The following is a 21,745-nucleotide window of genomic DNA, read 5'->3' on the forward strand; positions in this document are numbered from 1 at the left end:
CTATAACCTGTTAGCGAACAGTGCCTGTGCCCTAGTCTTTCCTCGCTCTAGTGCTCAGCATACAGGGGATAAGAGATAAGTGCGGAATAAAGAAATGAAGCAAGCAAGCCCAGATGTCCTCTCCGTCTTGGATCACCCTGGATGGAATGGAACATGCTGCCTCTGTGCTCCATCTGTGCTGATCACAGTCTCCCCCTGTTACATCATAGAGGTGGACCAATCCATCTTCAGAGGCAGACAGATGAGCTATTCATATACCGGATTAAGAGATGCTTTTCATTTTATTTAATGTTATTTCTTCTAAAAGCATTGCCTCCCAAACTAGATGGTGAAGTCCCGAAAAACAGAATCTCTAGCACATTTATTGATTTATTTTTTAATGGGTCGAAAGGTTGGATCAGAGGACTCTTGAAGCTCTAATTGCTAAATTTATGGTTAGGGGCAAATCGCAGAGCTCACCCACCAAGGGATTTATAGGCAAATGTAACCAGACCATTTAGATGAATTTTACATCATGATCCCTTGCAAATGGCATAGTGCTTAATACTTGAGAAACACTCAATAAATCTTAGTTAAGTTGTACTGTAGTTAAATAATAAGAATGAATGTTAAGTCTTTCACCTGCAGACTGTGGCAGCTCTCGGTACCAGAGTACGTGGTATACTTGTATGTGTCCTTTTTCAGGATATGTGGGTTAGTGGCCTGACACCCTAGCCTGGCTACTTTTCAGAGATAGAGACTATTTAAAAAGTTCAAGGAGGTATACCGCTATACTTTTATGTCAACAACATTTTAACTTGTAATTTTATTACAAGATCTCATTAAACGCAAACAATTTTTTTTCCCTCTGCAATATCAAAGCTTTCCTTTGAAAATAATAGAAGAAAACAAACAAAGAGGTTTATAACTCAAGGAGAAAATATAAAATTGTTTTATGTTTGAAAGAAGAGTTAGGACTAATGAAGAGACATTATGGAGAACCAGAATTTGGCTGTGTAAATGTTCAAGAAGAACGAACACCTGTGGGACATGGGCACAGGTGATTCCTAGGAAGGCTGGGGGCCTGAGGGTAGGGAATTGCTGATGGTGAGACTCACCTGAGACATTTGTTAAGCTCTATAAGTTAGCGGGCTTCCTTCTGGAAGAAACTCAGTGCAGCAGTAGGTCTGGGTTGGGGTCTGGGAATGTTTTTCTTAGACAAAAGATGCAGGTGAACCTTATTCTCAGGAACATTGGGAAGCCCTGCATTCTAGAGGACCTCTACCACCCTTTTAATCTTAAGGCTTCCATTCGGTTAAAGCCCGAGTCTATTGGTTTACCTCATAACACTTTCAGTCACATGAAATGAGCCTCTCAAATGAATTTTTATGCCCATAGAGACTTAACAACGAATCATATTCCCTGTGGCAGAAACCTTTCAAAACTGTTTCCTTCAAGAAGGCATCATTTTAAGATTATAATAAAGTGACCTAATTATATTTAATTTAGCCTTTTAATTTTCTTAATGGCTAAAATGGGATGATTTATGGACTTAGTTAATGAAATGAACCATGCCTGTGAAATCAGGAGGATGTTTGCCCAAGGATGTGCTGGTGGCTACAGGTTGGGTGCTGACTTGTCCCTTGAGGGCCGTACCTGGCTCAAAAAGAAAATGATTCTGCCCCCAATCCCTTCAGAGGGCTGAGCAGCTATGTCCAATCCAGCCACCCTGTGGGGACAGAGCCCCAGAAAGTAGTTTACAGGCTCTCGGCCTCACGTGGAAAGGTGCTGGCTCGGGTAGTAGATGGCCATCAGCTGTGGCTGATTGGCCGTCAGCTGTAGCCAGTTAGCCAATCAGCCGCTAATATAACTGCTGCGGCTACGGAGGAGAGTAGAGGAGCAGAGTCGGGGAGAGTGGAGGAGAGTCGTCGGTCGGTTGGCAGAAAAACGGACAGCAGTTCTCACGTCCGGTGAACCCAGCCTCCAGTGAGACCACAGTGGTATGACTCCCCTACCTATGGCTCCGTGGGTGTTCCTTTTGGCCTCACCATATCCTGCGTTCTTGTGTGGGGAGCGGGAGCAGAGAACCCGCCTGGCACCCTGCACGACAAATGGCGCAGCGAGCAGGGTATGGTGTCAGCTGAAACTCTCCAGAATATATCGAGCAGTTTACACGTGTAAAAGCTTAGCTTCATAAGCAGAGTACGGTGCTGGCCAACGCCTACCGAAGCATGGTGGAGCGGTTTGTGCGTGTGAGAGCCCAGCTTTGGGAGGCCCATGAGGAGCGACACCGGGAACGGGAGGCACGGTCTGCCTGGGAGACTCAAGCCTCCAGCTGGCACATCACCCTCTTGGCCATGGACGGCATTGCGTTCATTTTGGTGATCTGCTGCGGCCTTAAGCTTCGAGAGTTGTGGACATCTGCCGCGGAGGCCTCCACCCACTCAGACACCTGGCACAGTGAGCAAGATTCCGACCAGGTAGGAATAGCGTCTGATTCTGGGCAGGAGGATGTGTGGCCCCCACACCGTGTATGGTGTTCATGGTGTTCAGTGGCCACTATTCTCAGGAGTGGGACCCCCAAGGAGGGGTGGGAGGACATGGACGGCTCTCCGGCCAGTGTGGAGAGACCCCGCAGGCTGCCCCGCACAACACACCCCTTTTGAAAAGACACTGGCCTTTCTCACATTTCCTAGGATTAGCGATGGAGTGAGGGACTTACAACCAAATTTCATTTTTAAATGAGAGTTTTTTGTATAATTAATAACAATAATTCCACCCATCCACCAGAAAGTTGAAAATTAACCTGCATACTACCTCTTCCTGCTGGAGGAAATGAGGACATGCAATGTGCTGACCTAGGAGGAACCAATAGGCTCTCAGGCTCGCGGGTCTATGACCACATCACGGGCTTGCTAAGTGCTGGAATGTGGAATGTCTTGGCAACAGAGCTTCCCAAACTCAGACATGCATCCAATCACCTGGGGATCTTGTTAAAATGTAGATTCTGATTCTGTAGGTCTGGAGTGAGAACTGAGAGCCTGCCTTTCTAACAACCTCCCAGATGATACTCTGGATTATACTTTAAGTTTAAGCAATGCCTTAGAGGATGCTGTAAGAATCAAGAAAATCAGCAGTGGAGCTGCCAGTGACAAGAGGAAGGGAGGAGAATAAATAAGTCTAGAGCCGGGAAGACAAAGGCTGAGAAAAGTTGTCCTCTAGGCTGGTGACCTGGGAGAGAGGGAAGGGGCTGGGGACACCGGATTCATTCAAGAACAGCACAGGCCAGGGAACAGTTATATCTTCACTCTCTGCTTGCACAATGGAATCACCTGGGGAGCTCTAAAAATTCATGATGCCTGGTCCCACACTCAGGAAAATGTTCATTTAATCCATCTGAGGTTCAGTCTGGGCACTGGGATTTTCAAAAACTCCCCAAGTGGTTCTAATGTGCATTGGGGGTGGTCACCCGCTTCTATGCGGATCTAGAGATCTAGGGAGAACAATATGGGGGGGAGGGTTGGGATAAGCCCTGTGAATATATGATGGGAGTTCAAAGGGAACATTTGAGTAAGTGGTGGAAGTCAAGTGCAGTCCTTGTTTTATTATACCGCTAGGAGAACTGCATGGTGGGGAGCAGAAGAAGCATAAGATTTTTGTGCAAATTGTATTCGCAGCTCTCTCAGCCTTGAAACTGTGCCTGAGGGGTGTGGCTCAGGGTTCACCTATCTGTCTCAGGGAGGAGAGAAGTGACACGGTGGGGTCTTTGCAAGGGCTCTTAGGCCCTAGAGAGCCCTTCCAGGCAGAAGATGGGATCCTGTTAATTCCCGTAAAGGCAAAGCAGACTGAGGGGGTGAAAAGAGCAGTGGGCAGGAGCTGGAGAGAGCTGTGTTGCCCAGGGGCACTGCCACGCTGTACCCGGGAAGCTGAGCAGTCCCTTCTCCTCTTGAGGAGTTGGGGATTCTCAACGTTGGCTACAGATTGGAATTACACATCAAAATATCGATTTCTGGCTGTTGGTCAGATTCTCGATTACTAGGTCTGGGGTAAGGCCCAGGCTTCAGCATTTTTAAAAGCTCCCCAGGAAATACCGATGTGAAGTCCAGGCATAGGCAGTACCTTCCTGCTCTGAAGTCCCCCTGTAGTGGTCGGATTTACATCTCCTGGGCCCCCTCCCTCTGTGTTTCAATCCTAGCCCTGCCTAAGTCCTAAGAGAATGCAACCAAATGGGCCTCTTGCCAGGTGTATTCATTTCCTATTTCTGCTGTAACAAATGACCATACACTTGGTGGCTTAAGCAATGCACACTTATTAGCTTCCAGCTTTGGAGGTCAGAAGCCTCCCTGGGCTAAAACTAAGGTGTCGTCAGGGCTGTGTTCCTTTGTGAAGGCTCTAGGGGAGAACCAATTTCCTTGTTTCTCCCGTTTCTAGCAGCCGCCTGCATCTCTTGCTCATGGCCCCCTTCCTCCGTCTTCAAAGCCAGCCATCACATCGCTCTGGTCATAGTGACATTACCTAACTGACAATAGCCGGGAAAGGTTCTCTGCTTTTAAGGAGTCGTGTGATTAGATTGGGACACCAGGATAATCTCCCCATCTCCAAGTCCCTAACTTGAATTGCACCTACAAAATCCCTTCTGCCAAGCGAGGAAGCAGATTCACAGCTCCCAGGGATTTCGACGTGGACAGGGCTATTACTCTGCCTTCCATACCCGACCTGACACCTCCCTTCTTCCCTTCCCTCTGCCTGTCCTGCCCTTGGTGGCTCAGCAGGTCCATGGCAGCCTCTGGGCATCCTTCCTGCTCTTTGGGGGCTGGAAGGGAGGCTCAGCTGAGTGCGTGACTGAGGGTCTTCAATCTGGGGCTGAGAATTAAGAGAAGGGAGATACATCCCAACTCAGAGCCAGTCCCTGAAACACAGGGCAACGGTCATGGACCCATGAGCAAATAAAAATCTATTTCATTTTTACACGGAAAAACACCACCGTTATGCTTTATGCTGTAACTGTTTTCCAATGTTGACGTCCTAGGGTTGATTATACTCATAAAGTTCAAAAGAACATGTGCGATTCTGTTCCATTTATACTGAAATTAAGGACTAAAACAAAATCATATTGAATGTCTAGAGGGTGTTTAGCACCTGTGGATCAGGTTGCAGCTAAAACGCAAGCTGCGTGGCCTCCTTCCTTCATTCTGTGTGCTAGAGTCCACCTAAGAGCTGCTTGCTCTGGCTCTTGTTCCTTTTAGGCTTTTAAGTGTTCCTGTTGCCATTAAGTGCAATCATGAGCCTGTTGGCTGTGCAGTTCTGCAGTAGAATGTGCGTGCCAGACAAGGGCTTGATCTTTGGCCTTTTGTTCAAGCAGCGTCTCAGGCTTCAGTTTGGTGGAAAGCTTCAATTATCAGAAGCTTTCTGGGCAGATGAGAAAAATCTCTGCTTTGAAGTGAATTGTATTTGACATTGTAGGGACTATACCAAGGTTTAATACTTGCCCTCTCCCCAGTGATCAGGCAGTCAGCTGTGTATTCTTGGAGAAGTCACCCAACTTGAGTCTGAGTCTGTTTCCTACTCCGCCTCTCTTTCTTACTGGAGACACGTGAGGATTGTGGAAGGAATGCTGTGGTTGCTGAAAGGTTAGCACAGTTGTGGGTTCCAAGAGTCTGCATGTGCAGAGATGGGGGAACATGGGAGAGGGAGCATGCCAGTGTCATAGTGGTTGAGGCTCTCCCCGGGGCCTGGACCCGAAGTAGAACTCAACAGGGCAAGGTGAAGTTACAGAGGGGCAGAAACCAAGAGCGTGGCAGAGGAGGATGCTGGTCTGCTGAGAGGAAATCGAGTGGACAAGTAGAGAGACACACAGATGCTAGGAAAGAGGGAGGGAGGGAATGACTGACGTCCGTCCTGTGACATAAGTTTCCTTTCATGTGGGCTAACAGGACTGGTTTTCTGTTTCCTGTACCCAAAAGATCTTTGTGCAGGATACTTAGGAATCAGGATGAAGAATGAACACTGCATTTTGTAAATCAGACCATTTTATACTTCTAGTATTTTTATTTCTTATTTGCCTTTTGTTCCCTGTGAACAGTTATTATGAGTCTTTTGAATTCTAATTTTAAAAGTCTACATTTAGACCTTAAAGTCTAAATCCTGACTCAGCTGTCCTAAGGAAAACCAAGGGAAGGAGTCTTCCGGGGGAGCCTTGTGGACCCGCGGCAGCAATAATGAGGTGACAAGCCTGCGAGGAGGGGACATTCCGAGGTACAGAGTCCTCCCTCCTTGATCAGCTCCTGCCCAACCTCAGCCTCACCTTTCACTGCTTGTTCTTGATGGGGTGGCCACTTCTTTTAGAGCCTCATTTCCTCGCAACAACATGAGGAGGTGCATCCAGGAGCTGCCTAAGGCCCCAGTGCGCTGTGATGCCCAGGGGTTGTAGAGGGGACAGCGGAATCCAGTGAGAACCCCAAAGGCCATGAGAGGAATCCGTTGCCCATCCAGCCAAGCATTGGCGCCTCCTGCTTTTCCTTTTCCTGAAACACAGGCCTCGTATCTCCATCTACCTCTGTCTCTTTACCCTTTCCTGCCCCACTGCCTCTCTCTCTATGCACCAAGACCATTTGGTAAAGAAACGATTGGAGGGAACCACCCAGACGAGGAAGCCAGGCAGCAGAAAGCAAAAGCAATTTCAGCGGGATACATGGATTTCCCTTTTAGCCCCTTTTCACACCTCGCTCAGATGTATTTTGTTCCTCTCATTCTGCTGGTGGATGCATCATCTCAGTGCACGTTGTCACTTCATTACTGATCATCCCACCTAATTGGAACCCGAGGCTGGAAGGGAGAGGGGGCGCATCCAGTCTGATGGCCCAATATTCATTTATTGGATTGTCTTCTGAGTACAGAGCGGGTCACTGAATTACAGGACTCCGGGAATGGCAGGGCCCTGATACATCATCCACTGTGCCCCCCCACCCCCATACTTTACAGATGGCAGCACTTACATGGAGAGGTTAAGTGACTCGCCTAAGGTCACGTGGAGAGCTAAGGCCAGTTTGCAAGACAGACTGTCACCAGCTCATTGTGCTTTCCACTCCACCCTGTGGCTGAAGGAGGGTGAAGATGATTGATTGGTTTGTACGATTGATTAGATTAAACGAAGGAAAACACATTTCCCTTACGTGCTCCAAATTAATAAGGACCCCGGGTGGAAAACAAGACTAATAGCAAAGGCATTTTTAGAAAGTGGAATTAGAAAGCCTGGAGGTAAACTATTTCCTGCAAATGGTGATCATATAAGGAAACCGTGGGGAAAAGGTTTTTTTTTGAGGGGAAAGAGTCTTTCTTGAATTGTTTTTCCTTCCCTGCTCCATTTGTTCTTTACTCCATGTTCTCATCAGCACACACACTCTTCTGCCATTTTTCTTTTCCTTGACGTATTTATCACCCTATTTTCATATTCTGCTATAAACCTTGGTATACACAGCTTTTAAAGCAGCTATTTTTAATGCACGATGACACACCAAGCTTTGGACCCCCCAGTAAAATTGACCGGGGACATCTGGCACTAAAACGCTTACATTTCCTCCTCGGAGAAGACTGCTATTCATTTGCTACCTTTAAAAAGTGACACAGGAATGAAAGTAGGTTGGCATTTTGAAAAAAGAAAACAATGACGAAGAAAACTTATTTTCCTATTTCAAGTTAAAATCTTCAAGATAGATCATTTGACATCGAGAGTTGGCATTTGTCGCAACTGGTTATTTTCATCTATTTGACTCTAAGTATAGACAAGTCAACTTTGCAGTCTGAGGAATAGGAAAAGGCTCTGTGTCAGTAGATTCATCTATTAATTTGTCTTCACAGGAATAGAAGATAGTATGAAATGTGTTATGGAAATTTCATTCTAAAAATACAAATGTTAGAGGTTCTTATGGAAAGTAAGGCATTGCTGTTGACTTCTTTTGACCACTCAAAAATAAATACGCGAGTTGTCTTTGATACAACAACATCAGTTAGAATACTGCTCTGGGAAATCCTCAGGAGATGTTGGGAGGGTCTGGAGACCCCCCGGATGTTGTCAGGCATGAAGGTTTTTACTTTGCGGGAGGAGCAAAGAAGCTGTGACAGTTGCTTTTGTGCAGAGGCACCAAGGTCTCTGCCAGTTTCCACTCGCAGGGTTCAGCTGTAGGTCGATGTTGTGCCCGACTGTCCTGTGTGGAGAGTGAGACAACTCTCCTGCCCCAAATGGTTCTTGGTCAAAAGTCGACCTATTATTTGAGATTTGTGTTTGCTTGATCTCTTCATTGTTTGTCAATCTTTGTGTATCGGTTTTAGGGAGAAACCTACTCATAGCTGAAATAAGATTGACTTATGATGCCAAATAAGAGAAAAGGTGGAGAGTGGATGTCGAGATGAACCCTCAATTTCTCCCCTCACTGAAATACGAAAATGGATTGGGGGCAGTGAGCTGGGTGCTCAACTGAGTGACGGGAACTGCTCCCCTCCCCACCCTGTCTCCCCATTGCCTGGTGAGCTTTTGCAGTCTCAATGCAAAGGCCTTAGGTTATCTGGAGAAAGCAAGAGTTCAACCTGAAGCACCATGTTGTCCAGGCCTCTTACCTCTAGGTGGATAGATGAGAGTGCAGGGTGTAGCCCCTCAAACAAAGGCTGTAATAGTCAGGGTGGAAAGGGGGCCACCTTGATCTAAGAAGAGAAAACTGACGATGAGAGAGGTGAAGGCCTAGCTCAAGGTCACACAGGTGAGCTAAGACTTCAACCCAGATTTCCTAATTCCCAAATAAATGTGTTCTCTACCAACCTCAAGTGTACAAATGCCATTCACTTACAAATGTTTATTAACCTGTCCTACCCGTCTGGAAATCTCAGATTTCTTAAATGGCGTCTGGATTGCTTCAGTTTCTTTCATTTACATTCGTATTAGGGAAGAGAATGAATTTGGGCCCTCGGATGTGTTGGCATGCTTTGTGGCACAAAGTTAAGCATGCGACAACATCACTTGGTTTCTGAATTCTGAATAGCACTTACCCATACTGCACAACACCCATCAGTGGGCCCGCAGGGCCAATGTCAAGAGCTTGGGCGATGTCAGCCAGGAACTGCTTCTGGATTCGGAATCGGCGTTTGCCAACGCTTGTGCTCCCGTCGATTAAAAACGACAAGTCAACTTTGCAGTCTGAGGAGTGGAAAAGGGCTCTGTTATTCTGGTCACCCCTCATTGCATTCCCCTGTGCATTCTCTTGCTCCCCAGAGTCCCCCTGAGAGTCCAATGGAAAGAAAGTACAAAGAAGTAGCAAGATGCAGGGTATATTCGTTTATGTATATCCATAATGGATTTCCTGCAGGCACGAAGGTCCTGGGCACGTGGACTAGTACCCCTTTAGCACGACTGTTTTAAAATTCGCCGTGTCAGCCAGTTATAGATTTCAGAAGCAGTGCTCTCCCCCCCATACCCCACCCATGCTTGGGAAGGCCTTCATTAAGGTTTCCTGGGCTCAGAGCATCTAAGGGCAGGTCCCCAGATGTTGGAATTCACTGAGATTGAGTCTCAGGAGCTTGTGGTATTTGCTCACATTCTAAGTGTGTAGAATTACGTGCTAGGTCTTTACAGAGATGTGAGAGAACTTGCGAAGCCAGTGCAGGGTGGGGGTGGGGGTGGCAGGTATTGTAGAAGGAGAAATTGATTCCCATTCTCTCCTTCACATCTCTGGATGAGGCAGCTATAGAAATTGTCCACATACATCAACAGATGTCACGACTTCTTTGTAGTTGTCTTAGATTGTTCCCCCCTTTCTTTTAGTTGTGATAATGACAAGGACACTTCTGGTTAGAATTGCTAGACCTCGACAAATACATGAAGGTCATGATGGAGGTGGGGAGGATGGTGGGGCTGCATGCTGTTTGCAACCTTGCAAACCCTAATAGGAATTGGTGGAAAACCACATCAAGTAATAGAAGTTGGTGTCTTCTGTACTCTTGGCTGAAATGATATTTCAGTATGATAAAACAGATTATTCTGTGCTGATCAGAAGTTCTTATTGGAAGGTATATAGCCCGTTGACTCCTGAAAAATGAGGAATGGATCATTTAACAACTGCAATTTCGAGACGAAATATTTCAAAACAGAGTTCTCTGGGGAAAACAAAAAGAGAGATGGTAAAGTTAGGAATTTCGGGGCTGGTGTATCCAAGAGGACTTGTGGGCTCGTAGTACTGCCCTTTGTGCATGGAGGGTGAGCTCGCCAAACAAGCCTGGATCTAAGTGCCACACGAACACCGGGAGGCTGCTCTGGGGCTTCTGTTCCCTGCGCTGCATGGTGCATGTGCCTGGAATCTTCCCGTTCCCCAGCAGGGGAAGCTGGGTAGGCAGCAAGCATTTTTTTTTTTGTGTTGTTTTTAATGAAAGCAAGAAATAGACATGAGTTGACACAGTTTTAAGCAGAATCGATGAGAACTATTTACTAACGAGTGATACTACAGAATTGGCAGATTAAGGAAAAAAGCTATATCTGAGAATGTGCCACATTATCTTGCCGTGGTTCATGGCGATCTGAACCACAGGAGTAGCCTGTGACAGGGACCTCTGTGGGCCCAGCTGACCCCACTCCATCTGCAGTGAGTTCATCAGCTCGTTAGCGGAGCTTGCAAATTTTTCCTTCCTGTCTGCCTGGACAGTACCTGTTGACTCTTCCTGTTCAGCTGGCTTCTCCTTGCTGCCCCCAAACTACCTGTGCCCAAACATGATCCTTGAGATGAAGATTGAAAGAAGCAAATAAATCAAGAAGTGGAGTTGAAAGATGCCACTAAACCTGGGATAAAGCAAAAGAGAAGCAAAACTGCTTCGTGGCTTCTCAGGTGGTTGTACCCCAAACCGCCTACTCCTTCTTTCCTTGGTCTGGGCTTACAATGTGAATTTTTACCAGCAGGTGGCAGTGGTGGTCTTTAGGGCTTGCTGCCCACTGGCACCTAGGGTTTGCTGGAAATGCGACTCCCAGGCTCCACCCAGACCTATAGAATCAGCCTTGCATCTTCACGAGATCTCCAGGTGATTCATGGGCACATGAAAGTTTGAGAACTTCTGAAGAGGGGTTTTCCTTCCAGATGTCAGCAGAGTAGTTCAATGTGCCTTTTAAAATGAACACTTTTGGGGGAAATCACTATTAATTAGATTAAGAGCCAAAGGGGATTTTCTTTTTAAATGAGTCAAGTACAATGCGTGGGATTTTGTAGCCTCTGTTTTGGTTCTTCATAGACCGTTTTTCCTCCTTATTTCTTACATCCTGAACTGTGTTCGGGATGGGCACGTTCATTTCATAGCGAGGTTTTAAGAAAGTGAGGTGTTTTTCTATTTACTTAGTTCTCCTCACTCGCTAGCCTGATGACTGATATTGAGGTCACCTTTGCTCCCCCTTTCCCAGTGTTTTCATGACAATGGTTCCATCTGAGGGCATGTGCTCAATGAGACCTAGTGGCTTTCTCCTCTTGAGATGACACCATGCTGATCTGAAGATGGCAACATCAATACCACGGAGTAGGATTAGGTTATGAAATGTTTCGCGTGGGAGATTTATTACAGTCACAGAGGACTGGGGTTGGAGCACAAGGAAGAAAGGGTGAGATATATCGTCTACAGGAATCAATTTACCAATTTTCTTAATTGCTTTAGTTTTCTCCAACAAGGTACAATTTTACAGATTAATGCTTTGTGTTGGCCGATGCATTCATTAGGCCAGTGTTTCTTCACCCCGACAAGTATCAGAGTCACTTATGCAGCTTCAACAAATAAAGGTGCATGGGAACCACTCTGGGCTGTGCTTCTCAAGGGTAAACATGCAAAGGGATCACTTCATTCACTAGGTCTGGGGTGCAGCCCAAGCGTCTGCGTTTCTAACAAGCTCCCAGGTGATGTCTATACTTCTGGTTCCCAGACCACATTCGGAATAGCCAGATCTAGAGAGAGTCTGATTTAAGTAGGTATGAGGCAGGGATTAGGCATCTTTAATTTTTAAAAATGTTTTCAGGTGATTCTCACACACAGCCGGGCTGAGACTCACAGCCCATTTGGTGGCTGGCTGGCAGTGAATTTCTGGGGCAATTTGCATGTGCTCTCCTTGGCTTGCACACCCACCTCCCCCCTGGTTTTCCTCTTTTTCTCAGGTCCCTCCTCTCTGCTATCCTCAGGTGGTTTCTCCTCAACTGGTTTAATGTTCAAGCTTTTCAGGTTTCAGTCTTCTGTGTCTTCTTACACTAGCCTGTCTATTGAGGTCACAGTTTCTGTCCCCAGTGGTTTTGAACCATAGCTCATCACCTTCTAACTCTAAATTTCCGGCTGAGCTGTTCTTTCTGAATGTTAGATCTGGCTGGTCAACTCTCTATTAAACTGAATGTCTTGTGGATGATGAGAGACATAAACGATCTCCCTCTCTGAACCTGGTCTGTTCACCGCGGTCCTCATGGCAGTGACATCTACCCCAGTTACTCAAATCATTTTTAACTGCTCCCTCTCTTGTACTTCCACCTCTAACCTTCTAGATTCCTCCTTTATATCTCTTGTTGGATCTGCCTATTTCTCTCCATGTCCACTTCCAATCTGAGCTCTCTCTACCATTGTCTCCACTGGACCACTGTCCGTGCTGGCCAGCCAGGCTTCTCTCCTCATTGGCTCTCGTCTCCCCATTCCGTGCCACCCTGTTGCCATAGTGATGGTTTAAAAATCCGATCCTCTCCCCCACATGCACACAGAGCATTTAAATCCTTCAAAAGCTTTCTTTTCTCCTTAGAACAAAGTGACAGAAGAGAGGAGATAAATAGATCCAGGGTAGAAGAGAGGCAGGTTTGGGTGGGAGTGAGTGGGTGGAGAGGAGAGTGAGCAGATCAGATGTCAGAGCCACTCTGATCCAAGTAAGTTGTCAATTAACTTACTTGGATCTCCCTGGGATACTGGCTCCAAAGACTGTGTGCTTAATTCTTCTTTTGGAACAAATCCTGGAAAGAGCAGTAAAACTTTTGGTGATTTACAAGAACAGGAAGCATCTGGCCTTACCCCGGGGATGGGGACATAAAGGGTATTCACGCCCAGCTCAGGGGGCTTGGCTTACCGATAACTACGCTCATCCCCACACCACCCCCATCTTAAGACATCAGAATAAATATTTACGGACAACCTACTAACGATACATTACTTTGCTGCTGCTCAGGGGGAGCTGAAGTCAGAAGACTTGAGTTCTGTCCACTACTGCTGTTAGCTTATTCTAGTTGAGCCTTAGTTTCCTTGTTTGAAAACCTTAAGCACTTGGCCAGTGCCATTTATCCCTCTGTAAAATTCTGAAAATCTCAAGGTCAGGGCATGTGTGTCGCTCATCATATGAACCTTCCTGTGCCCAGTACATACAAGCCCTCAGTGGATAGTTGGTGACTGAGTCAGTGAACAAAGATGAGTGGGACAAAAGGAGCTGTTGGATGTAGCCAAGGGAAGAGAGAAGATATAAGTAACTCAAACAAACAAGAGGGGCTAAAATGCAAGCCCTCTGCGATTAGAGGTGAAGACGCAAAAGAGTGCTGTGCTTTTAGAAGCTGTGTGTGTGAGTTGAATTTCAGCCTGGGGTTTTCTTTAGAGGCCATTTACACGAGAGCTCAGATCACAAATACATACATCACTTAAGGAATTAAAGATGGTAAATAAGAATCCGTTTAAGCTGGGTAAGGAAAATGAGCTTTGCACGCAGAGGGAAACATGCAGAGTGTCCCCATTTTTAGGATGCCCAGAAGCATCCTCCAAGAGTCTCGGGAAGTGGAGGAAGGTGCTGGGGGCTCAGCTTGGCTTGGCTGCACTGAGCTTTCTCTTGGCTTGTTAGCTTTTCCAATTTGCAAAGCACATAATTTCATCTTCCCATTAAAGGTCAGCTTGCTCATCCCACTTACTCACAGTATTGAAAAAATTCACTTTGGGGGTGTAAAGGCGTGTGTCAGCCTGGAGCCTCTGAGGGAACTTGCCCTAGGCTCCATGTTGCAGGGAGGGGAAGAAATGCGAATCCAGAGGCCCAGTCCTGTCCTCTATCTCTGTCTCTCACCTGCCAGCAAAATCTGCCCTTGCACCAAGAGCCAGAAGACTGTGTTTATTGTTGGGGTTTCAAACCCTTAACGCAGTAAACAGCAAACAACACTCATTTGGGTGAAGGGAAAATCTGAATACCATTTGCAAAGAAGGAGGGGGAAATAGAAGGAAATCAAAGCCTCTCTAAATGAAGTGAGGGTCTAAACCCATGTTGGGGGCAGGGAACTCTCCCCGTTCTGGCTCTGTATTTGCTTTTCCCTTTTGTTATCCACTGTGTTCCCTTAGCCCAGGCCTCCCTGTGGGGGTTCCAATGTGTGCCCTTTGCGTGACCGTTAGATCCTAATATGGAAAATGAGAACTCTTAGGAAGGCGGCTTGGCTTCTGCGCCCCCAGCTGGATGATTAGTCTCCCCGGGTTTTGTAATCCTGTGAATCTAGTCATGGAATGGGTGGTTTAATTACCTGCATCTAAGAGGACTGATCCAGGCTTCCAGGAGTCCGTTTCCCCTGATTTTCAAAATTGAAAAGAAACAAACTTGTTATTTAGATGAAACCAGCAGAGGCTATCAAGTGAACCCCCAGGATGGTAAGAATGTTTTCCAGTTGTAGCAGGGAGTTCAGTAAAGGGACACGCAACCAGATTTATGGATGAAGCAACCTGAGGTGCATGGGGTTTTCTCATTTAAAGGTCTCGAAGCCAAAAAAAAAACAAAAAACATTTTCGCCTTTTTCTTTCTTTCACTGTATATCAAGTATCATGGAATAATAGTAATCATGGGACTCGAGGGGACCTAAAAGGTCATTCAATCCAAACCAACCCCACCTCCCAGCATGCTTCTACAACTTCCCTACCAAAGTGAGTGGGTGGCTAGTGCTTGAATACCTCCAGAGACAGGGAACTCATTACATACACAGCCAAAGTAGTGCATTCCATTCCTTCTTGAACGACTGAGACTTTGAGAAAATTTTTCATTTTATCGATCTGAAATCTTCATCCATACACTCGTCAAGCACCCATATATGCACAACATCACTCTAGGTATATCTGTCTCCCCCACCCATCTGTTTGTGTTTTCTTCCTTGGAACTACATAAAAGAAATGTGGTCCCTTCAGGGGGCAAGCCGTCCACTCATGTCCTGAGGCTCAGTTTCTCGTGGTGCACCTCAAGCAGAAGAAAGCGAAGTGGCACCTGACATTCTATGTGCAGTAAAATGGTTACTGCCCCCTCCCCTCAACAGGTATCGATAAAGTAGAAAGGATGGTTGGATTATTATCCAATAGTCCCTCACCTCTTTGTGTGTGTGGGGGGCAATCATGGCTGGGAGGGACTCAGAGGCCGCACAGACATGGTAGGAGGCCTCCTAAGGACCCCAAACTGGCTGTTTCTCTCCCTCCCTCCCTGCCTCCCCGCCCCACTACCCGCCCCCTCCCCCACATCCCCAGCTCAGAAAGCTGAAAGCAGAGGGCATCATCCACGCTACCATTTCTTAAAAGACCGTCGGCTTTGCTCCATGCTGGAATTACCAACACACTCAAAAGACGAGGTATTTTTCTTCCCACAATTAAGATGCCAGGCTTTTCTGAAAGGCACCCTGTGCTCTTGCACATTCTGATTTAATGCTCAGAGCTGAGTTTAATTTAGCTCAGCCATTCACCAGGTGTATGACCTTGAACAAGTCGCATGCCCTCTGTGAACCTTAATTCCTCTGTGAATAACACTAGCAGATTGGGTGAGATGATGGCCAAGGTCAAAATATGTATGATTTATATGTTGAAACATTCTGCTTCTTTAGTCTCATAACTCTGTTGCCACCTACTGGTAAAAAAAATATGCACTTTGCCCTTTCCTTTAAAAAAGGGTGCTGGTGACATCTCAGTTTTTGCCTAAGACTTTCAGCATCCTTGAATGTCACGAAGAATTAGAATGCTCGGTGTTCTCTTATTTTAGCAGCAGACTGACAGTTCCCTCTTATCCTGTCCTGGCCTTCTATTAGTGCCATTTTTATTTGTTTGGCACAAGTTTGGACCAAATCACTTTTACCCACAAGCTGAAGGCTGAAAAATATTTCCACAGCTGAGCCTTGGTGTTTTTGGACTTGGTAGTAATGAGAAAGAAGTAAATTTGTGAGAACATTTGTATTCTGGTGTTGAGGAGCAGTGGGTGGTGTAGGAAGAAGAAGTTAGAAGACCTGTCCAGTGTCTACCAAACACTAGCTGGGGGTTCGGGAGACTTGCCTGCTTTCTCTGATCTTAAGTTTTGTCCTCTGTGAAGCTGAGGTCATAAAGACTTGTGCTGCCCTGCCTCACATGGAGGTAAATGAGTACAAAATCACTCTGAAGAGTATAAAGCATTCCTAATAAACAGGGAATTATTTTGGGGACAATCCCTGCTTGGTCATCCACAGATACAGTCAGTAGCTAAGAGAGGTATTGGTTCGGAATGATTTCCATGGTAAAAGTGTGGAAACAATTAAGTGTCACACACTGACCAAGCTCTTTACATAGTTAAGTCACAACAACCCTGAGAGTTAGGTACCGCTATGGTCCCTTTTTATAAGCAAGGAAACTGATGCCCGGGGAGTGGCAGAGCTGCACTGAAGCCCAGCAGGCAGACTGTAGAGCTTACACGTCACCACTGCCTGCCTATCACACACAGGAAGCCATTGGTGCTTTAGCGTCTCAGGGTACTTGGTTAGGCTGTTGCCAAGCACACTACCTGTACCTGTAATGTGAGGGCCTGGAACCATCCCTGCTCTAAGACCCCCGTGACGATCTTTGCACTGGTTACAGCTCCTTCTGTTCCCTGCACACCTGGAAATCCCAAGTCGGAGCTGCAACACATGGCCCTTAGGACTCTAAAATTTTATGGGACAGAAGCCCAGGGGGCCCTTCACCTTTCTAGTTTCTCCCCAGTGACTCCACTGGGGTGCAGTTTTTAGGAGGAGGTGGCCGTCTGAGAGGCCACTAGGGAAATCTCTCCATGTCCCTTCCTTTGGCCTGGCTTCCTGCCTCGAGGGCTGCACATGTCCCTTGGAGAACTTCCTCTTGCTGTGATGAAACAGGAAGCACTCAGACAGCAGCTGCAGCTGTGCTGAAGCCTGATCACCACGCCAGCAGCCCATCACACAAGGGATGTCAGAGGAGGCTGAGGGCAGTCTGACGTCCTGGGCAGGAGCCGTCACCCCACAGCAAAGTACTGACAGACCCAGATTTACAAATGGGTCACCCTCCAAATCCTGGTGTGGGATATTTGCTTGGGATCTGGCAGCCTTTTCTCATAGAAACAATGTTAACTCCATGGTTAGGTTTCCAGGCCAGTGAAGCTTTTTGATCAAAAAGAGCTGATGGTACCGTGAAACCAGACAGCAAAAGGAAGGTTCAGAGGAAAAGTCACAGAGTGCTAACTTAAGTCACCAGGAGTACAGCAGGAGCAGCCATGCTAGCACAGGGGGCCCTGCCCCACTCACAGGGCCCTGGTAGGAGGCGGGGCAGGGTCAGGCAGTTGGGGAGCCTGCCTTATGTACCTGTGTGATTGGCTTCTCTCCATCTGCAGGAGCGAAGGGCTTTTGTGATGGGTTGGAGGTCTGCGCAACCTGGGGCTGGGAGAGGCCCTTACGCAAGGGCTTTCTGGGACTTTTGGGGGAGGGTCTGAGGTTCTCAGCGCAAAGTTGCAATGATGATGGCAGAGGGAGAGGACCGGTAGAAATGGGTAGGATTGGAGGGTAAAAAAAGAGCTGGGAGGATCTGCGTTGGTCAATGAGATAGTGGTCACTATTGGGAACATAAAGGTCATGAAGAAATGGACTCCGTTGGAGCTAGAGAACCAGAAGTGATAAGGTTAGAAAAAGGAAATGCGGTCACATGCTGAAAACAATGTTAGGTTGTTGGCTCCTAAAAAAAATAGGAGCTGGAGATCAGGTACTGGGCCTTGTTGCCAACCAGCCCTCGAGCCGTGTCTGATTCGAGTAGTGTGTCTGTGCTTTATCCTGGGATGGGCAAGTTGGGAGCATAGGCTGCCCAGGTCAGAGGCCTCTCAAGCAGACCCAAACCCAGCAGAGCTCCCTTGGGTGTCTGGACTGGCAGAAACTTTCTCTTTGACACAGTGGGAACACACAAAGCCAAGAGACATTTTCTAGAGGTTAAAACAACTGTTCCTGCCCCCAAACTCAGGTGACCTGGAGTTGAGCTGCAGAGGCCGGCAGTGTGTGGGGGGGAATGTGAGCAGCAGGCAGCCTGCCCAGGCTGCCATGCACTCCAGGCAGGTTCCCGGAAAGCAGCTCCTGGAGCGTCTTGCCTTTGGATACCTGAGGGGTTTCCACAGGGTCGGCTGATCTGCATGCGGCCAGCAGTCTGCTTTCTTCCCTTATTTTGCCCCCTGATGAAAGTACCCCTAGTTCAGATTTTCCTTGGAAGTCAGCCGAGCTCTCTGTGGTTGGCCCTGCTTTTGGGGGTTGCAGAGGAGGCAAAGATCCTGGCCAAGGGGACGAGAGGAAGGACTGCCCCATGCTTGGCTGCCTGAACAGTCCCTTGGGCCTGCTAAGGCCTAAAATGGCCTGGAGTCCTTGCCCTGCCCAGTGATCTGTTTCTGAAGCCCTTTGTCCAGACAACAGCATGCACGTTGGCAAAAGCGCAATCGTGAAGCTCTTAGAAGCTGCTAGCCCTGTCCAGGGCACCCTACGGGGCCCCTATTCTGATCTGGTATCAAAGCAAAACAGGACCTACAATCTCTAGGAATCTTTTAACATGTGGAGGACAGACAGGTAACCCCCAGCCAGAGAAACACCTGAACTCTTCTCCATGGAGGTCTGGGACCCCATCTTAGTGCTTTGCAGCTGCAAAGGGAATTGTGTATTTCTATCGAGTCTACCAGCTCAGGGCCCAGATTTCTGGAAAGCAACTAAGCTCACGTGTTTTCCCTCGCTAATCACGGCAGGTCTCAACAGCACCACAGAGAAGAGAACTTGCTGCATCCCTTTGCATTCCCAGTGCTTGGGACAAACCTTTAAGGAGCGCACACAGAAGTGAAGAAAGGGGAGCCAGGAAGTGTCAGAATTCACAGGAGAATTCCCGGAGGAGGGTGAATGTATTTCTATCCCCCATATCGTGGAAGTACCCAAGCAAAATCAGCTTTGCCCTTTCCTGGGAAATGATAAACATTTCTCTCTTTTACCCTAGTTCCTCAAGCATGAACCCCAGAGAGTATCCCTTTTCAGGTTTATAAGAGCCTAGTTACTGAATACTTGGGAATTTCTATCACAACCTCCACAAAATTGCCTCTAGGGAATGGCAATGAGTGAAAGCTTTGCTTATTTAAAGGCTTCCTTGCTTTTCCTTACAAGTTGGGCCCTTGAGCGGTATCTCTTGTTGGCATAACTGGTTTAATGCTCTCTGTCCAAATCTAAATCAAATGGCAAGGCTTTGGAAAGACAAACCCCATATAAACAAGCTTAACTTTCATCAGAAGCTAGAACGGTGAGTTTAGGTTCTTACCTGGGCTGGCGTGGGGGCTGTATTGGCTGCTTGTGTAGGCGATGGTGGCCCAGAGATCTGTAATAACATTTGACTGGTCAGAGCATGAATTTTAATCTAACTGTTCTGTTCCTTTCCATTATCTAACCTAACAAGACATCACCAAGGTCAGAACCAAGGTAACGTTTTTTGTCCTTGGGTGGTCTGAACCTGCGCCAGAGGATGCATTGAAATGGGATTTTTTTTTTTTTTTTTTTTTTTTAAAGGGGGGGATTTAACTCAAAACACCAAGTGAAAATTCCTGGTAATAATAACCCTTATAGTTCCCTTCTTTTACTAAAATGCTGTATTTCTTTATACTTCATTATTCTTACAATAATTCTCCTCAACTGTGCCACTCCTGAGGAGGTTAAAGTAATCTTTCAATAGAAATGTCATTTAACATTTCACAATTTGCTTAAACTGTGTTAAGATGGTATTGATGCAAATAGCATTAGCTTTCAGTCATTTTTAAAGGTACACAATGGGTTATCCTTAATTACTCTGGGCAACTTCTCTGAAGCAAGGTTTTAAAGGGAGGAGCGAGATTCTGTAAAGAGAGATGCAAAGTGCCTTTGAGGGGAATGGGGGCCATGTGAAAACCAGCTGAGAGAAGGAACCAAGTTTCATAGAGGGAAAAAGATAAGAGGTCATGGAAAAACCTCAGTTTCTCTTGCAACCAAATCTCTCTACTGTCAACTTTTTATTCCCTTTGTCTTTGTTCCCATTATTTGGACACAAACTCAAAATAGCTTTATTTTCTCTCTAATTGTAGACAACACAGACTCACTGTAGAAATATACACTGAGTGGATAGTAAGAAATCACCTACAGTGCAATCCCTCTATCCTGGTATGTAATCTATACTGGTACACAATTTTGGCATACAGTGTTGTATCCCTTTTTCTCTGCAATGTTCTCACGTACAGCACACAGTTACAAACATAAGATTGGTAGCTATGCTGTGTTGTAGCCTGCTTTTTGACCTCACAATCTGTCACAGGCCAATCTTTTCCTGTCAGTCAGAGTATATAGTCATCAAAATTTTAATAGCTATGTAGTAACCTCTTTAACTGTTCTGATGGACAATTGAATTGTCTCCATTTAGTTTTCTGTTATGAAGAACATCTGTGTCCAGGCTTCTTTTCACCCTTGCTTAGTAATTACCTTCGGATATATTCTTGGAAGTGCAAATGCTGGGTCATTTCTCCACACTCTTGCCAAAGCTAATTAGTAAATTGAGCATTGTGTGATCAATTTCCAATGTGAATTGGTGAAAATTGACATCTTGTTGCTTAATTTGGCATTTATTTTATTCCTGGTGAGGCTGAACATCTTTTGTTATATCTATTGGCGATTTACAGTTCTACCGTGGCTTGCCTGGTCATGACCTTCTCCCATTTTTCCTTTGGAATGTTTGTCTTACTATTTGTAAGACTAGATTTTAAGAACAAAACCTTCTCTGGACACCGTTAGGAAATTAAACTTTCTGAAATGAGGTAAATGTTGGTGAAAAGGGAAATTGCACAAGGAAGGGATGGGCAGTTATGGATGCAGGTCTCTTTCCTGTCCCAGGTTTCACCACTTCCTCCTCGGTAGCTGCCCTTGGTCAGAGGGTGGAGTGGTGTAGAAAGGTGAATGATCACCATGCCTTGCCACTAGGCGGTGCCCTGCTCCCCATCCTGGTCTATCCTGCCTTGTGGACACGATTCATCTGTTAGATCAGCTGAGGCAACCGTAACACTTCCTCAAATGAACCTGACCCGGAGAACAATGCCCGGCAAAGCCACTCCACCTTGTAGGCCTGTAGTAGATTCAGCTGACCCTGCAGCTGTGCCTGATGGGATTGTCCATTTTTTCCAGAACTCTTTCCTCAGCATATCTATGATTATGGTTCTCCAAGCTACCCCTTCTGGCCCTGGGATGCAGCTCTGTGGCCTCCTGGTTCCCGCTGGTACCAGTGTAGTCCTTAATCTCTCCTATGAAGGACAGTGCCACGCCAGCCCCGTGAGAAGCCTCTGCCACTCTGGATCTTGTCTCCTTCACCCCCAGCCTTGACTTGTTCCTCAATATCTTATTAGCTTTGCACATTCCTGGGTCAGTTAAGGGGCCATGAGGAGGCCTTGGTGTCCAGCCCCATCTTTCATGCATCCTTCCACCTGCATCAGCTCCTCTTCTTGGGCTGGGAGAGCCCC

At 46.6% G+C, this 21,745-nt stretch overlaps 1 protein-coding gene across 2 annotated transcripts in view; it reads right to left on the reverse strand.

The window, feature by feature from the left end:
• Window positions 1-21,745, reverse strand: part of VIT (vitrin) — a 99,660-nt gene that overhangs the window by 13,588 nt on the left and 64,327 nt on the right. The window contains exons 8-11 of one of the 2 annotated variants that reach the window (XM_019741949.3): window positions 19,534-19,590; window positions 14,505-14,549; window positions 12,912-12,974; window positions 9,019-9,166 (exon numbers count right to left, since the gene is read on the reverse strand). In XM_019741949.3, the coding sequence (XP_019597508.3) occupies window positions 9,019-9,166; window positions 12,912-12,974; window positions 14,505-14,549; window positions 19,534-19,590 (313 nt within the window). The remainder of the gene's footprint in view (window positions 1-9,018; window positions 9,167-12,911; window positions 12,975-14,504; window positions 14,550-19,533; window positions 19,591-21,745) is intronic. The other variant, XM_088796218.1, reaches the window with a different exon arrangement.

The sequence above is a fragment of the Rhinolophus sinicus genome, chromosome 2 (assembly GCF_057876585.1).
Source record: "Rhinolophus sinicus isolate RSI-liver-muscle chromosome 2, RSI-T2T, whole genome shotgun sequence".
In the NCBI taxonomy this organism is placed as follows: Eukaryota; Metazoa; Chordata; class Mammalia; order Chiroptera; family Rhinolophidae; genus Rhinolophus; species Rhinolophus sinicus.